Source organism: Eptesicus fuscus, chromosome 7 (genome assembly GCF_027574615.1).
Source record: "Eptesicus fuscus isolate TK198812 chromosome 7, DD_ASM_mEF_20220401, whole genome shotgun sequence".
NCBI classification, from domain to species: Eukaryota; Metazoa; Chordata; class Mammalia; order Chiroptera; family Vespertilionidae; genus Eptesicus; species Eptesicus fuscus.
This window is the reverse complement of record NC_072479.1, coordinates 40,693,908-40,714,594: the sequence shown is the minus strand read 5'-3', so window position 1 is coordinate 40,714,594 and position 20,687 is coordinate 40,693,908. Positions and strand designations below refer to the sequence as shown.

Here is a 20,687-nt window from a genome sequence, read left to right as displayed (position 1 = left end):
ACGTCAACTAAAACTTGGAAGCTGGTATTATTTAAATAAAGTCTTCATTCTTTAATCGGCACAGTCATTAAGGGGAGTTTACATATGTGCTTTCCTTCTCGTCGAACAATAACAATCACCTCCTCGTCCCCTGATGAAATTACACCTTATTTGAACACTGGCTGAGCATGTTGTTGCAGGAGAAAGGGGAAGGGACAGTGTTGAGTTTTCCTAACCATTTCCAGCTCCACCTGTTGACAGAACCTTGAGCTGTTTGGAAGCTGGGCTTCTGCTGCCTACAGCAACAGCTGTTCCACGGGAAATGTCACTGTGAGTGGGGTCTGACGCCGGGCTGTTACGCGGCGCTCCAAGTGACCTTATCTCCATTGCTGTCACCACTCGGCCCAGGACCTTGGAGGCATCACTGGTTCCCACTCAGTCAGAAGTAGCAGCCAGAGGGCGAGCGAAGCGCTGTGGCCGGAAGTGAGGGAGCCGCGTTCCCTCGCTCCCTACCACGGAGCGTTCTCCCGGTTTCCAAATGGTTTAAGTTTGGTGTGCGGGGGGGATTGCTTCCCGACCCCGGTGTGCTTCCCACATCTGTTTAGTCTTGAATGCTTCCTAAGATATTTTTCAAAATCCACTCGTGATTTCCTACTCCTTCCTAATGCATGGACTGCTTAACGTGCGACTCTTCCTCTTTTAAATCCCAGCTTTGAAAAATGCAAACGAATGGGTGAGCCTGAAGAACAGATCGGGGACAAGATGAGGGAGGGCTGTGGGAAGCCTAGCGGAGCGATGGCGGTTCTCTTGTTCACGCACCTCACAGGAATGTTTCACTATTTGTCTGTCTGGTCACTTCAACAAGAAGAGTTAAGGCATTGTCATCACAGCTGCTGTGTGTGTTGGGTTCGGGGGAAATAAATGTGTTGCACTCCCTCTGCTGGCTCTGAAGTTGCAACACCTCATTAACCAGACCTATATTTAGATGTCTTTTCCCATTGGAGAGAAAAAAAAAAAAATGGTGTGTGGGGAAAAAAAAGGAAGCAAAAACTGGGAATGTTGTTAATTTTATTATTCATTTAAAATGTCAGGAAAAACAAACATCTGCCCAGTGCCAGTGGGTAGGGTGAGCAGGAAAGCCAGCAGTGTTTAGGCCTTCCAGCGCCGGAACAGCCTTTACAAATCACTCGTTCCTTTCGAATACTGAAACAATCTTTTCCCAGAGCTTAATAAACAAACCAGTGGATTAGCATGCTCAGGGTGTTCAAAACAGTCTGGGGGACAAACACAAAGGCATGTATTTGGCTTGGGGCGGGAGGGAGAAGGGAGGGTGTCTTTCGCTTGGTGTCAGAAAGGAACACTAAGAGAGCCTCACCTGAATCTTTATACCTCCGGGGCGGCACTTCAGGCATGAAAGCATGCTACCCACAAGCCTGGAAGAGAACCAAGCACCATGGAATTTTACAGCCCAGGGGACCTCACAAGCAATGGCTCTCCTCTGAGTGAGAAAGTGGGCTTAGCAAGACAGCAAAATGCTCCAGACATCCGAGGACCCTGAGGGCCCCGGGCCCGTCTTACTCATGTTAATCAGCACGTGGAGGGTTTTCTTGCAAGGCCCGTGTTTGCCTGGGCTCTGGTCTCTCCTCCATTCCCGCTTGCTTTCTTCCCCAGGCGGCTGGATGCCAACCACATCAGCTACGTTCCCCCCAGCTGTTTCAGCGGCCTGCATTCCCTGAGGCACCTGTGGCTGGATGACAACGCTCTGACGGAAATCCCTGTCCAGGCTTTCAGAAGTTTATCAGCACTGCAGGCCATGACCTTGGCCCTGAACAAAATACACCACATCCCAGACTATGCCTTTGGAAACCTCTCCAGCTTGGTAGTTCTGTAAGTTCTATTGATTCTCTCTCTCTCTCTCTCTCCCTTTCAACAATTTCTAAATTCACTCTAAGACCTTGACCTTAAAGTGCTGGCTCTTCAAACCTTGAATAGGGACATTTTAAGGGTGGAAAAACCCCTGAATCCCTCCCCAAAATGACTCATAAGTGTTCTAATTGTATAAAAGAATGAAACAACATTTATGGAACACCTGCTAAGTGCCAAGTACTGCTGGGCATTCAAAGATAATAAAGTATGACCTCTGCCCATTGTATATTGTGCAAGTAACCACCACACTGTACAATTAGTAAAAATGCCTTATTTCTAATAATAACTTATAATTCAGGTCAAATTGAAATATGCCATTCTTATCCATATATATAAAAGCCTAAGCGACCATTAGGACCAAATGACTGGAACAACCGGAATGACCAGTGGACCAGTCACTATGACACGCACTGACCACCAGGGGGCAGATGCTCAATGCAGGAGCTGCCCCCTGGAGGTCAGTGCACTCCCACAGCCAACCTCCCGTGGCCTCCCCCTGGCTGGCCGGCCCCCCAGATTGGCCCTGATGGGGGGAGGGGCCTGGCTGGCCAACCTCTCAGGGTCCCTACCCCCAGCCGGTTGCCCCCCCCCCCCCATAGGCCTCTATCACTGGCCAGGCCGAGGGACCCCACCTGTGCACAAATTCGTGCACCTGGCCTCTAGTTATTTAATAAATACTCTTGGCATAGATGGTTTGGCTTAATGGGTAGAGCATCAGCCCATGGACTGAAGGGTAGGGGTTCAATTCCAGTCAAGGGCATGTATCTTAGTTGCAGGCTCGATCCCCAGCCCTGGTCGGGGCACATGTGGGAGGCAACCAATCGATGTCTCTCTCACATGAATGTTTTTCTCTATATATCTCTCCCCCTCCCTTCTACTCTCTCTAAAAATCAATGGGAAAATATCCTCGGGTGAGGATTAACAAATAAATAAATACTCTTGAATTCCTACCAGGAAAGAGAAGCAAGAATGAACCTGAGAGTGAGCTATGCATGTCTCTGCCTCCCCACCCACAGGTCCAGGTTCCATTGTTTTAGTAAATCAATTAATAGTTTGAAAAATCACCAGTCTTCTGTGAGCGTGTAAAAATATGCCCCGGGTATATAAAATGTCAGCTGATGCTGATAGAGGAAAATAGCAGCTGCTTGCAAGACTGTAAGATCAGTTGGTGGAAGAACCTGGACCAAGGCCTCTTCTGCACTATTTCTCCCTTCACTTCACGCCCACCCACCCGCTCACCACTGCCTCCAATCATTCCACTTTCCTTGACTGCATGTCTGTCTTTTGCATTGTACACTACTTTGAGAGCTCACCAGCTTTTCATTCATTTCTTTTTTTTTTTTAGGTTCCCCTCAATCCCTTTCCCCATGTGTTGCAAGTAGAAGATCCTCAATAAATATTACATATATCTCATATGAACCCAATGCATATATATTAGAATAAGAATCTTAGCCTGAAAGAATAACAAATTTTGGGTGATATTAACATCTTTCTAAACTGAATTTTACTTACAAATATGGTGCTAGGGACATGCCAGAAGCTGGATAGGTGCTTTGTTTTCTCTTCCACTAGAGCAGTGGTTTTCAACCTTTTTCAGCTCATGGCACACATAAACTAATTACTAAAATTTTGGGCCACACCAAAAATTATATTTTTGCCGATCTGACAAAAAAATATGTATAATTTTGATTCACTCACACTGACGGCTGTTGTTGTGTTTGCTATGGTCGTTTTATTATTTGACAATCTAAGTGCCCCTGACTAAACAGTCAGGTATTATGTGTGCGTCAAGATAACTAATCTCCTTGGGCAGCCAAAATATATGATCATCATTTTCTGCAGTCAAAACTGCTGTTTTCTCTTACCCTGTGGCCCTACCCTGGGAATGTAGTCATCATAAGCCATCAGCTTCAACAAAAAATGTGCTGATACACCAGGACCTTTCCTCCACCCTCCGTTTGTCAATGAGGGTCAGTGTCTTTCTTATCACCCTACCTCCAAAAGCCATGCTAATTAACCCATGTCGGAAAATATGCTGAACAACCACACTGAACAACATGGATTTATTTTTATCAATCATGTTGCTCATATTATAATACACTACCTGATATCTCAACCTGAAAGGTAAAACTGTGACTGCCTATTAAATTCTAAGGTATAAAATTATCTATGGCAAGAGTGAATGGAGCATATAACCTTTTACAAAACGTTAGACAAAGCATTTCCTGTATATAATTAGTGCATTCTTTAGTTTAAGTTTCTTTGGATTTAAGCGATTAAAATGTGCCTAAATTTCTATGTGCAGTGTGCCTTGCTGACTGTCTGTAATGTTCTCCTGCAGGCATCTCCATAACAATAGAATCCACTCTCTGGGAAAGAAATGCTTTGATGGGCTCCACAGCCTAGAGACTTTGTGAGTTGACCTTTTATTTGTTTCCCTTTTTTTCAGTGTTTTCCTGAGTATTCTGAAGGAATCAAAACAGCCTTAAAGTCAAGATTGCTGTTTGGTTTGGTTAATTGCCTGAGCTTTAAACAGATATTCACTGCAGCTTTATCTTACACACAAACACACACCTGGCAAAGCTAAACAAGATTTATCTTGATCTAACAAGAGTGATAAATTAGTTAGAATCATTATAAGCTAAAGGAGATGCTTTCCACTGAGCAGACACTATGTGTTTGAGAATGTGTATTCTGTCGAGAATAAGGACGGGAGGGGGCTAATGGGGGAGGAAGAATGAGAGATATCTGTAATAATATCAACAATAAAAAATACACTAAAAAAAAAAAAGAATAAATTCTTTATTGTCCAGGATGCAGACCAGGCTGCAATCTGAGATGAACAGGTGTCTCATGAGGAAACAGCAGGGTTCATGCTAAAAGCAAATCTAAAGACTAACAAGTTATGGTGGCTACCATGTATTGAGTATATCCATAGTCAAATAAGGCACTGGACATTTGGCACACTTTCAGTTAATCCTGCAACCACCCTATGAGAGCAGACATTACTCTCCCATCTTAGGTCTAGTGCTATTAAGGATTTTACCAACATTACATAGCTAGTCAATAGCATAACTGGGATTTGCTTCCTTCTCTAGTTTGACTTCAAAATCCACGTTCACTACTACATTCTACTTCCAAAGAAAAAGTCAAACATTTAGTTTTGAGTTGTTACCTGTAATAAAACTAGAGCCCAGCCAGCTGACCGTAGCCTAGAGTGTATCCCATAAGCCACTTGGAGACGGGCTTCTTATGGGCCACACACCTGGCTGAGCCCTTCCCCAGGTGAGGAGCTGCTCTTCATCGCCCTGTTGAGTGGGAGAGACACAGTGAGGGTGGGGTGACAGGCAGTGCAGGTTCTGAGTGTGCTGGGAGAGGAGGGTGGTTCCAGCTGTGTCCCAACTCAAATCTCGTGTCTTTGCTACTCGAGCACAATAAACCACACAGGGCCACTGAATCGACCATGCTGGCTGTGACAGGACTGCAGAGGGGGATAACCAGAGACCACCTCTGCTGTGGCCTTGGAGCCCATTATTCATTTGCATACAGAGCTTAACAATTTGCACATGATCAATTGAACTTCCAACCAGCTCTGCGTCCACCGATTTCCTTCCAGACCAATTTCCTTCCAGACCATCTATTGTTCGTGGTCTTCTGGAGGCCGATCAGCACTAACAGCTGTCCTTCCCGGGTTACTTACGTCACTGTGTGTCCTCCTAGAAGGGAGCACTCATCCTCATAAGGAGATGCCAAAGATGAACTTGTCCAGGCAGGACTTTGATGTCAACTCAATGGCGTAGGCAAGCAGTTTCCATCGGCTGCTGGGAAAAATGAGAACTTCTCCCTTATCTACACAGAGCTGGGTGGGGGATCTTAGCAATGGAAAGCACCTTCGGTCCTTTTCAACTCAACAGGAACAAAAACAAGAAGGGCTTTGATGGGTATTTCCGAAAATAGTCTCCCCCACCCCCTCATGTTTAGGTGAGGACCCAGGATTGCATATAAATACCATGGAATAAAACATTTTAGGAGAAACATCTCATTGACCCCCTCCCCTCCCCTTGCCCAGGGCTGAGGATCAGTCAATTGGTTACTCCCAACGTCTTCCTTTCTCTCACTAGAAATCCAAGTAATTTATAAGGACCCAGTACTTTTTTAATCAAAACAGAGCATCTGGAGAGATTTACAAACAGGAAGAAAATTTATGTCCACAAAAGACCCAAGTTTCCTGCCTGCAGTATAGCTTAAGGATGGTTTGTGTCAGACAAGTAGGAATCTTGATTCATGTTTAACTCAGTTAAATTATCTCTCTCTTAAAATTAAATAGCAGTTCTTTTCCACAGAGGAAGATCTAACCACATCTGATTGCCTGACCAAAAGGTTTTTCTGTGTCATCTGGGAAATCTGCCATTCCCAGAGATCAGGAGGCAATTACTTTTTCATACAAAGATGTAGCTATAAGGTGGAGTAAATCTATAAAGCTCGTGTGAGTAATGGAATTGAAAAGCCATTTGTGTCATAACAAATAGGGAAATTAATGATTTGAGATTGTTTGGCTATCCCATCGACGTGCATGAAAAATAATACAGAGCTTTGCCTCACAGACCAACGAAAACATCATACTTCTGATCTGAATCACTATTTGTGTCCCTGAGAAAATTCTAGACCTAATGTTCTTCCTGAGAGTACCCTGCACATATAAACCTCTCCAGAAGCAGGCTGTCGTCCGGACCTCGGGCTGTGAGGGATACAGGCACTCCCCAGGAGCCAGGGACAAAGTAGCTCTCCAAGAGGTCCTATCAGGCAAGACTCTAAAAAGCAGGGGGAAGAATGGAGGACGGAGGAGGGAACAAGAAAGGGCATGTGATTCAGGGCCCAGAGTAGTGCACGTACCATCTGGCAGCTTAGTGAGCTAGGCTCAGGTGAAGAGCCACTTCAGCAAGCTTTTAACGCTTGGCCAAGCATCCCTCCTACTTGGTCACTGACACTGCCCTATGTCCCCTCCCTTTTTTGAAATGCCCCTGTGCCACTGAGCCTTGACTCTGAAATTTCTCATGATCAATCTAATGGCCATTTTAATGCAGAGACTTGTGGAATGGTGGTGATCAGCAAGCCAAGCAAACCTCTCTCCATAAAGAGAAGGAATGAGCCCTGGTTGGTGTTGCTCAGTGGTAGGAGCGTTAGCCTGGGAACCTAAGGGGTCTCGGGTTTGATTCCAGTCAAGGGCATGTACTTGAGTTGTGGGTTCGCTCCCGGTCCTGGTTGGGGCACCTGTAGGAGGCAACCAATTGATGTGTCTCTCATATTGATGTCTCTCTCTCTCTCTCTCTCTCTCTCTCTCTCTCTCTCTCTCTCTCTTTGTCTGCCTCCCTCAATCCCTCCATTTGACTCTCTCTGAAAAAGCAATAGAAAAAACATCCTCAGGTGAAGATTAACCAAAAAGAAAATAAAGAAGGAATGAGAATTTTCATCAGTGATACTGGTCCATTGAAATAACATGTTAACTTTCCTAGTAATTGTAATATATATGAATCTGTAAATGAAAAACTGAAAATACTATGTACTTACTTTCAGAGATTTAAATTATAATAACCTTGATGAATTCCCCACTGCAATCAAGACACTCTCCAACCTTAAAGAACTGTAAGTATTTAGGACAGATTTGATGGGAGATTCTATTCTTGGTTAATTTTTTTTTAAATGTGACTTATTAGAAAAAAATTTTAATTCATATAAATGACAATTAAGTACACTTGAAATATACTGTAATTGATTCTATCATCAGCAACCATCAAATAATCTTTTAAAATTTATAATGGATTTCTCTAATATATGTATATTAGAAAAAATATATACATATTTCTCTAAGCCATACTTCTTTCCTAAGACACATTGCCCCAATATTTATATACTTTATAGATTTGTGCAGAACTATAATGGAATTCCATTATTTGCTGAGCATTTTGAAAAACATTTCTAGGTTGCATAGCAACCTAGAATAAAATGCATGTGCCTAGTGCAGTGCTAGATGCTTTCACATACGTTATTTCACATTCTTTAAATACTTCATGACTCTTGTTTAATTAAAAAACACAATTTTACTAAAGTAGAGCTAACCTTCAGCTATTAGGTTGTATATATTCTTTTACATACTATAATTAGTTTTTCACTGTACCTAAAAAAACACTATGTAAGCACTGTGCTAACACTTGGAAAGGAAAATAAGCCTGGAGCCTATTTTCCTGGCAGAGAGAAATAAGACACACAGCTAAAGGAGGTAGACTGCACGGGCTTGTTTATTAAAAAAAAAAAAAAAAAAAAAAACACCTTCAGGAGGTTCTGCCTTGGGAAAACCCACTGTGGCCCAACTGGAAGTCATGGTTGTCTATGGCGAGGCTGACCAATGTCTGCCACTCCTCTCATCCACGGGCCCACATAGGACCCAAAGACCTTTGTGCCCCTCTGCCATTCAGACAACATTAGCATCAACAGATGAGAATCAATTCGTTATTACAGACTCACTGAGCACCTTCCTTCAGCTCAGGAAATTTTGTTCTCATAAGGAGATTACTTAAATCTCTACCTCACTGCAGCTCACGTCCATTTTCTCTTCTCCTAGCTTCAAATGGGGTTGTTACACAATAGTGCTCTATCAGATATTAACAGATGGATTTTCTTTAATAACATTAGATTGTAAGTTTCCATAAAGCACAATTATTACTTTCAGATTCTTTATTTCTCTTTCAAGATGACAGCCTGTGATTGCTTTTTCTCCTAGAGAGTGAGGGCACATAAGTTTCAAAATGCATAGAGGAATTTAACCTGAGCCTCTAGTTACTAAAGGTGCTGGTAATTGCCATGGGGCGAGAAGGTGAGAGCTAATAAATAAATTCATCCCACACAATATTTCCTACAAAAAATTATTTCCTTCTCTTTCTAGAGGATTTCACAGCAACAATATCAAGTCGATACCTGAGAAAGCATTTGTAGGCAACCCTTCTCTTATTACAATGTAAGTGGCCGTGGTTCTTTTTTATTTTCCCATCCTGAAATAGAGCATGCATTGCTCTTTTAAATATAATACAATGAATGGTCTATATGTGCCCAACTTTTTTCTCAGTCAATGTAAGACTCAATACAGAGAAATATGTAGAGAGATGTTTTGCCAGGTTTTAGCTAAATGATGAAATAATATAAAAGATTTGTTTTTCTAGGACCTTCAATATGCATTGCATTGTGCTTCATATCTTCAGATGCCTTTTCTCACTTCACAATAATCTTGTGAAATGCTCTGCTTCTCTCTATTTTATAAGGAATAAAACTGATTGATTTTTAAAATGAATCCAAGTGTACTAGAAATGTAAATTGTTATATACAAATAGAAGTCCTTTACAACAATAAACTCCAGCCTAAGTTGATGGTGGGGAAAGGGAATACTGTTTTATGCTGTCGGTATCCCCACTGATTGTCAAGCCAACCATGAAGTCACATTTATACAATTACAAGCTAAGTTGTAATTCTAGAAATATGCATATGTTTTAGAAAGGTGTATATGAGGATTTAGGTACCATAAAAGCACAAAATACTTACAGCTATAATGAATAATTAATTCTATGTTTCACATTTAGCACAGACATAAGATTGATCATAGGTAGATCTATAAGAAGATGGAAATATGTTAGTATTGGGCTGGTTCTTAGTTAAAAAGATACCTGGCAGATTTGGGACATAGGATTGGACTGAGGTCATGGGTGAAGGTGAAACCAAAATGTGGTGTTCGGAGTCCGAGTTCGTTGTCTCACAGAACCGAAGAATGGATTCACGGACAAAAATGGTTAGCGGAGGCAAAGTTCATTGAGGGATAGACAGACTTCCTGCCGCAGTGGGGCAGCAAGAAGGGGACCCAAAGCGGGTTACTGGTGAAGCTTCTTTGTTTCAGGTTCCGAAGTCCCATGCCCCTTATACCGGTCCTGGAAAAGGTGCCGCGGGGGTTCCGAAAGCAGGCCAGTTGCAGAGCTTCTGTTCCATGTTGCAGCTGGGAGTAGCTCAGCATCCAAGCTAACTAAAGTCCATCAGTCCATGTGCGCAGTCGCATATGGCCACAAGCCACGTGGGCGCAGGGGAGGGTACCCCCTGTGATAGGAGCCCAGTGCGCCAGAGAGAGAAGACAGCGTGTGCTTCTTTGTCCAGGGGTAAATTCATGCTTGCTAGTTCCTGATTGGTCCTTTCAAAGAATTCTGCCTTAGCAACATCCTTGGGATTGATTACACACCTCACTGCCTTGTGATTGGCTATCTGCAAGTTGCCTGTCTTAGTAGCATCTACACATTTTAAAGCTGAGGTCTCCCGCGCCCACCCTTCTTTCCCCACCTACCTGGGTTCCCCGGTTCTAGGTCCTTTTGTTTGTTTCTGAGGTGCGGTCAGCTAGCTGTATGCTGTTCACATCTGCAAGGTCCTGTTATTCTAGGACTTCCCCACTCTTCCTCTCCCAACGTCCCTTCCCAAGGTCCCGTCCCTGACTGCCTAGCCCTTCTGCCTCCTCAAGGCGTCGTGAATTTGGAGGAAGAGAGTAAGGACAACTGTTGAACATGACTCTAGGGGCACTTCTTGGCAGAAATCCATCCTGTGCCAACTTGATTGAGAGGCATTCTGGGACTGCGTACCATTTGTCACAAATGAGCTGGAGTCCCAATTAGCCCTGACAACTAAAAAAATATATATATATACCATTCATCATTCCTGAAATGTTCTGACAGTATGTTGGAAAACTAAGGGTTTTTAAGTTTATTGCCAATAAACATTAGTCCTCATTAGAGAGTATTTACATAGTAAGAGGTTGGCAACTAGCATTGCCTTTGCTTCTTTTTCCTAACAGCTGCAGGACTGGGTGTTTTTTAATCACTCTTTTGATTTGCTAATAACGCTTAAAGGGGACTAACAGCCCCCCAATTATTAGTGCTCCTACCCAATATTTGATGTTGACTTAATCCCTCCTCTCCTTGCTTCTGCTTCTGTTTCCATCTCTTGTCATTGCCATCCCCACCCACGCCCCCTCCCGGGTTCCCACTTTCTGTGAAGGCAAAGGCTTCCTGTATCTATTGGCTACGCAGGCCTTATTTCTACCTCTGCAGTCCCATCCTATGCCTAACTTCCCATCCAGCTGCCCATCAGCCTCTCTGCTAGCAATTACCTCTAGATGTGCATCAGGCTAAGGCTCATCTCCCTGCCTCCACCACTGGTAGGGTCATCCCTCTTGAAACACAGCATCCATATTGTCACTCTCTTGCTGTGAAACATGCAGAAACTCGGGATTTTCTATTTACGTTAAATGCACACTCCTTACCCTGACTTTCACAGCCTTCCATGTGGCCCAAGCCAACCCTCCTGATCAGTTCCCAAAGCTCTACTCAATTACCCTACACATAGTCCAGACCAACTAAGCTAAATTCATAAAATGAATCTTTCCTTGTTTCTTTATCTCCTCACTATACTTATTGAAATTTTGTTTTCCAGGGTCCATTTCAAATGAAATTTTTCCTGCTCTCATGAGGGAACTCTCATCTGAGAACCCTGTAGCTCCTTATTTGTATCTGTGATGACTCTGCCTGTGTATACAAGCGTGTGTATCATATCTGCCCAGGGTACACATGAATATATGTGAATATATAAGCGCATAGTGCAAATAAAGGATAATATAATATTATGAGGCAAATTCCATTTTTTAGTCTCTTGTGTGTTATGATAAGATTTGACCAGAGGATAGACTCTTCATATAACATATAAAACTTCACCTTTCTTTAATTAATGATATGCTTGCCAGCACCCTGAATTACCTTTCTGCCACTCACTAGAGTCCTCAGATGTTGGAGGCACAGGGAGATTTTTAAATAATGACAGTCAGTTCACTTGCTTTTCTTCTTAGTAGCTATCATTCATATCTGCTGTCAGAAATTTGCAATCTTAAATAGTATGGATTTCTTACCAAAAGTCTCATAAGTTAAAACACTTTTGAGGTTGCTTGAAACCCCATAATCAGGAATGTTATATAATACTGGAGGTCCGTTGCATGGATTCGTGCACTGGTGGGGTCCCTCAGCCTGGCCGGCACCCTCTCTCAATCTGGGATCCTTAGGGGGATGTCTGCGTTGAGCATCTTCCCCCCTGGTGGTCAGTGCCCGTCATAGTGACCAGGCAAACGGTCATTCGGTCATTTGGTCACTTAGGCTTTTATATGGAGAGATAGTATAATCGAAATTACATAAAAACATTGAGTGTACTTGTTGAAATTTGCCAAGTTTTTTACTAAGACATTTGGTGTTTGGATTTTTTTTTTTTTTCAGACATTTCTATGATAACCCGATCCAGCTTGTTGGGAGATCTGCTTTCCAGCATTTACCTGAACTAAGAACACTGTAAGTTTTTCTCTGACATATCACTTTCCCCTTGTAGGGTTGCTGTAAAAACCAAATGAATATTATAAGTTGAAGTGCTTTGAAAATGGGAATAAAAATTACCCATTTTTGCCTGGACAGCATGGCTCAGTGGTTGACCATTGACCTATAAGCCAGGAAATCACAGTTCAATTCACAGTCAGGGCACATGCCCGAGTTTCAGGCTCAATCCCCAAGGTGGGGCGTGCAGGAGGCAGCTGATCAACGATTTATCTCATCATTGATGTTTCTGTCTCTCCCTCCCTCTCCCTTCCTCTTTGAAATCAATAAAAATATATTTCTTAAAATATATTTTTTAATTTTTTTAAATTATCCATTTTTATCTCCTCCCAATAATTCTCATGTATCCCTCCGTCTAGGACTTTGAATGGTGCCTCACAAATCACTGAGTTTCCTGATTTGAGTGGAACCGCGAGCCTGGAGAGCCTGTGAGTACTTTAGAAGGCTCTTGACTTTGACCAGAACAGGCACTGCTTTTCAAGCCCAACCAGTCTGAATGTCAGTGAATCAAAATATGTCCGTGTGATGCCTGAATAAAAGAGCTATGTCTGGTTTTGTGTTTCAACAGGACTTTAACTGGAGCACAGATCTCATCTCTTCCTCAAACCGTGTGTGATCAGTTACCTAATCTCCAAATGCTGTGCGTATCAGTAAGGCAATAACGCTTTGTGAACAGGCAGCTGCCATCTAGGGGTGAAGTGGCAGACATTATTTCAAAAATCCTTTAAAAAGGGAGAAAGTTCTTTCCTTGCTCTTCTCCAGGAGGTCAGGCCTCCTTTGCCCGCTGTGGGCCAGGGAAGCGGCTCTCTGACAGGACCCTGGTAATGATGGCAGTACACCATGTTTCCAAACCCCAAACGGTCTCCCACTAGAGTCCAACTGGCACACGTTTCCTTTAAGAAAATGGATATGAACAAGCCCAAATAACTTCCTTTCCCCCTCTAAAGGCTTTTCAGAGCAGAAAAAAATAGATTAAAAACCCACTATGGATGCCAAAATAAAAAATTAAGCTATCGGATGCACACGGACCTTGATAAAGGCAACCAAACATTCTTCCGGTGTAGTTGTGGGTGCCATGTTCTAATGTTTCATCTAATGGTTAAACTGTTTGCATATGTTATTTCTGTTGGCTTGGAGCTTTTTTTTTCTCTGCCTTTCTTATTTTATGAAAAGTCGTTTATAGGAACTTGAAGAGCTTTGTTTTGACCTTCCACTCTCAGCCCTCTCCCTCAAATCCCACTCAGCCCTATTATCGTCCTCTCAAGCATTGTTGGGACTTAGTGAAAGGGCCCTTCATCGTTTGCCATGGTTCTGTTCTCACGCAGTAGACATCTGCGGCCATTGAATGCCTGCAGTTCCACCATAGGCTTTACCTAGTAGCAGCGCTACAAGCAGCACGACAGATGTTAAGGGGAAGGATGGGAAAGTCTGCCGTGGTGATTCTGCCTTCCCCCATTCCCAGCCTGCACGTCACTCCAGGCCAGAGTTGCTCAACGTGTGGAGTTGCAATAACACCATGTGATAGCCTTGGAGTCGGGCATTTATGTTTGAAGGAAAGGGAAAGGGACAGAGCTGGTCTCCGCTTATTCACCCCACATTGCCCTGGGAGGTAGAGATACAGATGAGAAAACTGAGAACTGGGAAACTTAAGGGCAAGAAAGTAGCAGAGTCCAAATTTTAAACACAAGCAGTTTCATTGAATAACTAGGCAAAAGTGTATGTACAGCAGGTGGTGGAAATCATGGAGCCATCTTAGAATTCTCCCTACCACACACAGAATAGGTATAATTATCCTCATTTCTTAAGGAAACTGGATCAATACCATGACTAGAGTTTCACATCCTATAATTAATAAGTTGGGAGCCAGTATTTAAATTGCATCTGTTGCCTGGCTGGTGTTGCTCAGTGGTTGAGCGTTGACCTGTGAATCAGGAGGTCACAGTTCCATTCCTGGTCAGGTCACATGCCCAGGGTTGCAGGCTCGATCCACAGTAGGGGCATGCAGGAGGCACCAGATCAGTGATTCTCTCTCATTGTTGATGTTTCTATTTCTCTCTCTCCTTTCCTCTCTGAAATCAATAAAAATATATTTTTAAATATTAACAATAATAAAAATAATAATAATAAATTGCATCTATCTTCACTATGTCACACAGTAAATATTAAACCACCCAGGTCTAGAACTGCATTCATGGAGGCTGACTGACAAATTGGTTATGCATAAAGACTCTGGGGTCTGTTTTTCTGGTTCAAGTCCAGTCTCTCTCTATACCAGCACAGTATCTTGAACAAGTTGTTTATTCCTTCTCGGTTCTGTTTCCTAATCTATAAAGTAGAGGTGTAATTACTTCCTTCAGAGGATCATCATGAGGATTAAATACCAGCCCCGGGAATATTGCAAACTCTCAGGCAGTGTTAACTCATCATCTTGTTTCTCACTTCCATTATTCTTTCCTCAAGTTGAAACTAGAAAGGCCTGAAAATACACGAATACATTGATAGCAGGATCTTGCCATTTTCAAAGCACTTCAACCTACAATATTGATTTGTTCTTCCCAACAACTCTGCAATATCAGCAAAGCAGGCATCTTCTCATTTAAGGAGAGAACTGAGAAAGATATCAATGCTCTGGCCCGTGTATCAACCAAGTAGATTGAGTTGAAGTTGAGAACAGAATTCAGAGTCCTGACCTCTACTACAGTCTACTTTAGGTTCTAGAAGCAGAGGTCTGAGAGCAACGCTCTTAGGCTGAATCATCCGTGGGTCCTTGTTACATGAGGAAATTTAACTGCACTTGAGTGGTTTTGCCCCCAACTTGCTTCACCTCCAAGGGAGTTACTTGGTTGTGTGTGGCTTTCCCTACTTAGTAGCTGGTGATCTTAGGCAAGTCATTTCACGTTGTATGGGGATCATCACAGTGTCTCCCTCATAGAGTGACCACAAGCATTAAATGAAATAGTTCAGGTAGAGCTGTAAACATGGTATCTATATGTAAGAAGTGCTTGGTCAATGTTAGCCATGAAAATCATTAGATAGAAGTTAGGTAGGAGGTGATACTGTGTCTTTTATGTAGAAGAGGATTTTATGCACCCTCTACTAAGAGGTACACAGGAAGGATGTGTCCCCTTGAAGTCTGTGAAGATCAGTGAACCAAATTACTATCAGCTTTGATAACATGTGTGTCCATTTTATTTCACTCACTTTTCAAAATTACATACCATATACTTGTGTATAGGTGAAAGGTATGGTTTTGCTATTTTGTTTTTGATTCGGTTTGATCTTTGAAACCTCTACTATAAACTACAAATTTGTGTTTGCAAACAGCTTTATCTGAACTATTTATGTGTAGGAAATGAATTGTATTTCTATGTAAATTACATTTATCCAATAAATGTAGAATAAAGTGATCAATTAAAGAATAAAATAACTTAAGAGCCTCTTAGTATTGATTGTTTTAGTTGCATAGTGGGGATCTAGTTTTAAGAATTAAAATCAAGCATAAAAACGTGTTAGCTGATTAGCCAATAACTTCTAAAATATGAGACAAAATTTTTTACATATATATCTCTGTTACTTTATCTACCAGATTTCTTTTTCTAAGCTTTCTGCAAATTACCGTGGCTTGTTTTAGATTAGTTATATTTTACTCTAAATATATCCAGATGGTTTTGTTATTCTGTAATTTGTTGAGTTTTGGCTGAAGACTTTCTTAGATTTCCACCCCTCCCTTTCTCGTAGTGATTGATTTCCAAGTTAATGCTATGTTTTGAATTGTTGTTGGGGTTTTATTTTAGTTAATTAGAAAAGAACCAACAGTGATTCTTTTAGCTGTAGATAGCAGCTCTTAGAAACAGAGGCACAATTATTTAATTTGATTTGTACTCATTTCGGTAAGATAATAGCTAGAACATTGTAGATCATCACTAACAAAATATAAATATATTCATTAAGTAAATTATTTAAATCAATTAAAGAAGTATAACAGTTACATTTTAGTAAACATTTGAATCTTCTGCTTAATCCAATAACGGTGACTACCTGCTCCATGTCAGGCTGGAGAAATGGTCAGTGTCGGCCTTTAGGAGATATATCCTCTCAAAGGGGAAAGGGAGCATGTTTCCTTACGATTAATATGTAACAGACTTCTTTCCCTTTTGTACCTTCTGTTTTTCAGAGATCTATCTTACAACCTGTTGGAGGATTTACCCAGTTTTTCAGTCTGCCAAAAGCTTCAGAAAATGTATGTCTATAAAGTCTCTAAGTCACCTAGCCAAAAATAAGAACCCAAACTCACGTGTCCAGGAGTCATTGATTTGCTTGGTTCACTGGGGAGACATTTCATGTGTGTTCCCGTCTTACACACACAACATGACTGTATGGGATAGCTATAAAGTTGGGAAATACAAATAATTCTATTTTACCATGCATTGTATGATAAGCAAACCATTTATTATTTCCTTTCCCCGCCCCCCTGAACTTGGTATAATAATAAAGACAGTTTGTTTGAGCTTTGGCATTTTGCTAAACTTACATATCCAATAAGTGATGTGTGTTTTTTTAATATGGGGGACTTGAGTTTGTTGGTATGATTGTTTCACAATAGTCATCTTTAGGGGAGGTGCCATATTTGTCATATTTGAAGTGCCATTGGTGCTACTACACATGAAATATTTTAGAAGTCCTTTCTTAAAATTGCCACCTCCATAAAACATCAGCCTATTGCTTTATACTCATACTTTGGTTTTGATCAAAATAATATTAACCATCTTAATTTTTCTCTGAACGCCTTTGGAAAATTAAGGGAGAAAGAAATAATCTATCTTTGAAAGGCAGTTTTGAAACTCCTGAAGACCCTAAAATACAAGAAAGTCTCAGAAGGCAGAGCCAGGAGAGGCATTTTCAAAGTATTTAAATGAAGATGGCATTTGGGATATAGTTTTATGTTCACCCAAAAGAACTAGCTGCTTTGAAAGAGAGACAAACAATACTTGTTTAAGTGTATAAATTACAATGTTCTTTTTTAAACAACAACAACAACAAAATTTAAGGTCACTTGATAGTCAATTTCATGTCTTTCTTTGATTGAGGGCAGGTCTTCCCTCTGTAAAAGTTCTCAGAAGACTAGGCTTTGAAACCAGTGACTTTGAAATCAATCTTTGGACCTCTGTCATTTCAGAGACCTGCGACATAACGAAATCTATGAAATTAAGGTTGACACTTTCCAGCAGTTGCTTAGCCTCCGATCTCTGTGAGTATTGCCTCCCAGCACCTTCCCCATCATAGAGCACTTTTTTTCTTTCTTGGATCTTGCTTTAATAATGTATTTTCCCTGTATATGCATATTGTGGGCATATATTTGCTATGAAAAGGCAAATATTTTGCTAGTGATCATTTCCAGAAATAAATTCAAAAGTTGTAAATTTGCAATATGCTCTCTGCCAGTCAGCAGATCTGAAACTTTGGTAAAGAGGAAGGAGGCCACTCTGTGAATAACTGACAAAATGTGTTTCTGCTTATGGCCTGGAATTGTCAGGGATTGTTTTGTATACAAAGATGAAATGACCACACAATTCTTCCTGCCCATTTTTTCTTTGGTGGTTAAACAGTTTTCCTTTCTTTTTTTTTAATTATATTTTTATTTTTCAACTACAGTTGATATACATTATTATATTAGTTTCAAGTGTACACCCCAGTGATTAGACATTATACAACTTACTAAGTGATAATCCTGATAAATGTCATACCCATCTGACACCATACATAGTTATTACAATATTATTGACTATATTCCCTGTGCTGTACTTTACTCCCATGACTATTCTGTAACAACCAATTTGTACTTAATTCCTTCACCTTTTTCAACCACTCTCTCAACTGCCTGCCCATCTAACAACTGTCAAAATGTTCTTGTATCTATGAGTCTTTTTCTGTTCTATTTGTTCATTTCTTTTGTTTTTTAGATTCAATTGTTAATAGATATGTATTTATTGCCATTTTATTGTTCATATTCTTTATTGTTTTTTTTCTTCTTCTTAAAAAAGACCCTTTAACATTTCATGTAATACTGGTTTGGTGGTAATTAACTCCTTTAGCTTTTTCCTGTCTGGGAAGCTCTTTATCTGTCCTTCAATTCTAAATGATAGCTTTACTAGGTAGAGTAATCTTGGTTGTAAATCCTTGCTTTTTTCATCACATTGAATATTTCTTGGCACTCACTTCTGGCCTACAAAGTTTCTGTTGAGAAACCAGCTGACAGTCATATGGGTGCTCCCTTGTAGGTAACTGTTTTTCTCTTGCTGCTTTTAAGATTCTCTTTGTTTTTAACCTTTGGCATTTTAATTATGATGTGTCTTGGTGTGGGCCTCTTTTTTTTAATCTAAATAAATTCTTCTCTCTTTTTTTAAAAATTCTTTACTGTTTAAAGTATTACATATAGTATTACATATGTCTTCTTTTTCCCCCATTGAGCTCTCCCCAACCACCCCCAACCCCCAGCACATGCCCTCACCCCCCTAGTGTCTGTGTCCATTGGTTATGCTTATATGCATGCATACAAGTCCTTTGGTTGCTCTCTTACCTACCTCCCGCCCCTGCCTTCCCTCTGAAGTTTGACGGTCTGTTTGATGCTTCTCTGTCTCTGGATCTATTTATGTTCATCAGTTTATGTTGTTCATTATATTCCGGTGTGGGTCTCTTTGGGTTCATTTTATTTGGGACTCTACACTTCCTGGACTTGTATGTCTATTTCATTCACCAAGTTGGGGAAGTTTTCTGCCATCATTTTTTCAAATAGGTATTCAAGTTCATTCTCTCTCTATTCTCCTTCCAGCACTCTCATGATACAAATGTTGTTTTGCTTGAAGTTGTCCCAGAGGTTCCTATACTATCTTCACTTTTTTTTTATTCTTTTTTCTTTTTACTGTTCTGATTGGGTATTTTTTGCTACTTTGTATTTCAAATCACTGATTTGATTCTGTTTCATCTACACTACTGTTGATTGCCTGTGAATTATTTTTCATTTTAGTAAGTATATCCTTCATTTCTCACTGGTTCTTTTTTATAGTTTCTATGTCTTTTTCATGCTGTTGAATTCTCACTAAATTCCTTGACGTTCTCACTAAGTTTCTTGAGCATCCTTATAACCGTTGTTTTGAACGCTGTATGTGGTAGTTTGCTTGTCTCCATCTCATTTAGTTCTTTTCTTTTTTGAGATTGCTCTTTCATTTGGCACCTGTTTCTTTGTCTCCACATTTTGTCTGCTTTCCTGTGTCTGTTTCTGTTCATTATGTAGAGCTGATACATCTCCTGGAATTGGTAGAATGGCTTTGTGTAGTAGGTGTCCTATAGGGCCCAGTGGCACAGCCTCCCCCATCACCTGGGCTGGCCACTCGAGGTGCACACTGTGTGTAGGCTGTGTGTACTGACCTGTTGTAGTTGAGCCTTGATTGCTGTTGGAGTCACTGGGAGGGATTGAACCCAGGCTGATCAACTTCAAGAATCAGCAGTGACTACAGTGGATAAGCTGCTATACAGGAGTCTACCCTACAGAGCAGGATAGAAGCAGAAAAGTAACATGATTCCATTTCTATTCAAGAAAGAATCTCTTTGGAGAATGAGATGAATGGGTAGAGACTGATGGTAGAAAGACTGTTTAGGAAGATTATATGATAATCCAGGTGAATGATTCCATGGGCCTGTGGTAGAAGAGTAGATGAAATGGAACTGGCAGAGTTTGGTGAGTGACTGGAGGTCTAAGAGGCAGGAGGAATTCAGGGGACTCAGACATGCAGCCATCAGAGTATGTGTCACATTCTATTGGCATCTTTGGAGGCATTTGGGTAGTAGAGTGCTAAGCTGCATTGTATACAAATAGAGGATAGTATATTAAGTTGGTGCTTATATAGTATAAAGAAAAATCGCAAAACAGATATATAAAGGAGAAATTGGTGAGGGTTATTGTCTAAGCCATAAAATTGGAATGATTAACTTTTTCCCCATTTTTACACTTTCATATACTCTCTGGTCAGATAATTATGTGACCCAATCTAACTCAACTTTAATAAAATAAACCCTTTAATAAATTAAATCGCTTTTGTTGGGGGTTGGAGAGATACCTCTATTTTAATATATCTTTCCCCAGGGACCTTCAGAAGTGGGCCCAATTTTCAGTTTCTTATCTTCCCTCTTATGTTTTCCAGGAGCCTTGGCATGGTTAGAATTCTAGCCTTGACTTGTGTCTTGTTAACTATGTGACATTTTGAGCTCCAGAGTCTTTATCGGTAACTTGAGTGGAATGTAGAAATGAATGTGAAAGCTTAGTGAAAGCTGAAA

General features: G+C 40.9%; 1 protein-coding gene across 1 annotated transcript in view; it reads left to right on the top strand.

Moving 5' to 3' along the window:
• Window positions 1–20,687, top strand: part of LGR5 (leucine rich repeat containing G protein-coupled receptor 5) — a 153,154-nt gene that overhangs the window by 110,898 nt on the left and 21,569 nt on the right. The window contains exons 5-13 of the mRNA XM_028131178.2: window positions 1,651–1,866; window positions 4,247–4,318; window positions 7,480–7,548; window positions 8,846–8,917; window positions 12,246–12,317; window positions 12,716–12,784; window positions 12,925–12,996; window positions 16,531–16,596; window positions 17,533–17,604. Of these exons, the coding sequence (XP_027986979.2) occupies window positions 1,651–1,866; window positions 4,247–4,318; window positions 7,480–7,548; window positions 8,846–8,917; window positions 12,246–12,317; window positions 12,716–12,784; window positions 12,925–12,996; window positions 16,531–16,596; window positions 17,533–17,604 (780 nt within the window). The remainder of the gene's footprint in view (window positions 1–1,650; window positions 1,867–4,246; window positions 4,319–7,479; window positions 7,549–8,845; window positions 8,918–12,245; window positions 12,318–12,715; window positions 12,785–12,924; window positions 12,997–16,530; window positions 16,597–17,532; window positions 17,605–20,687) is intronic.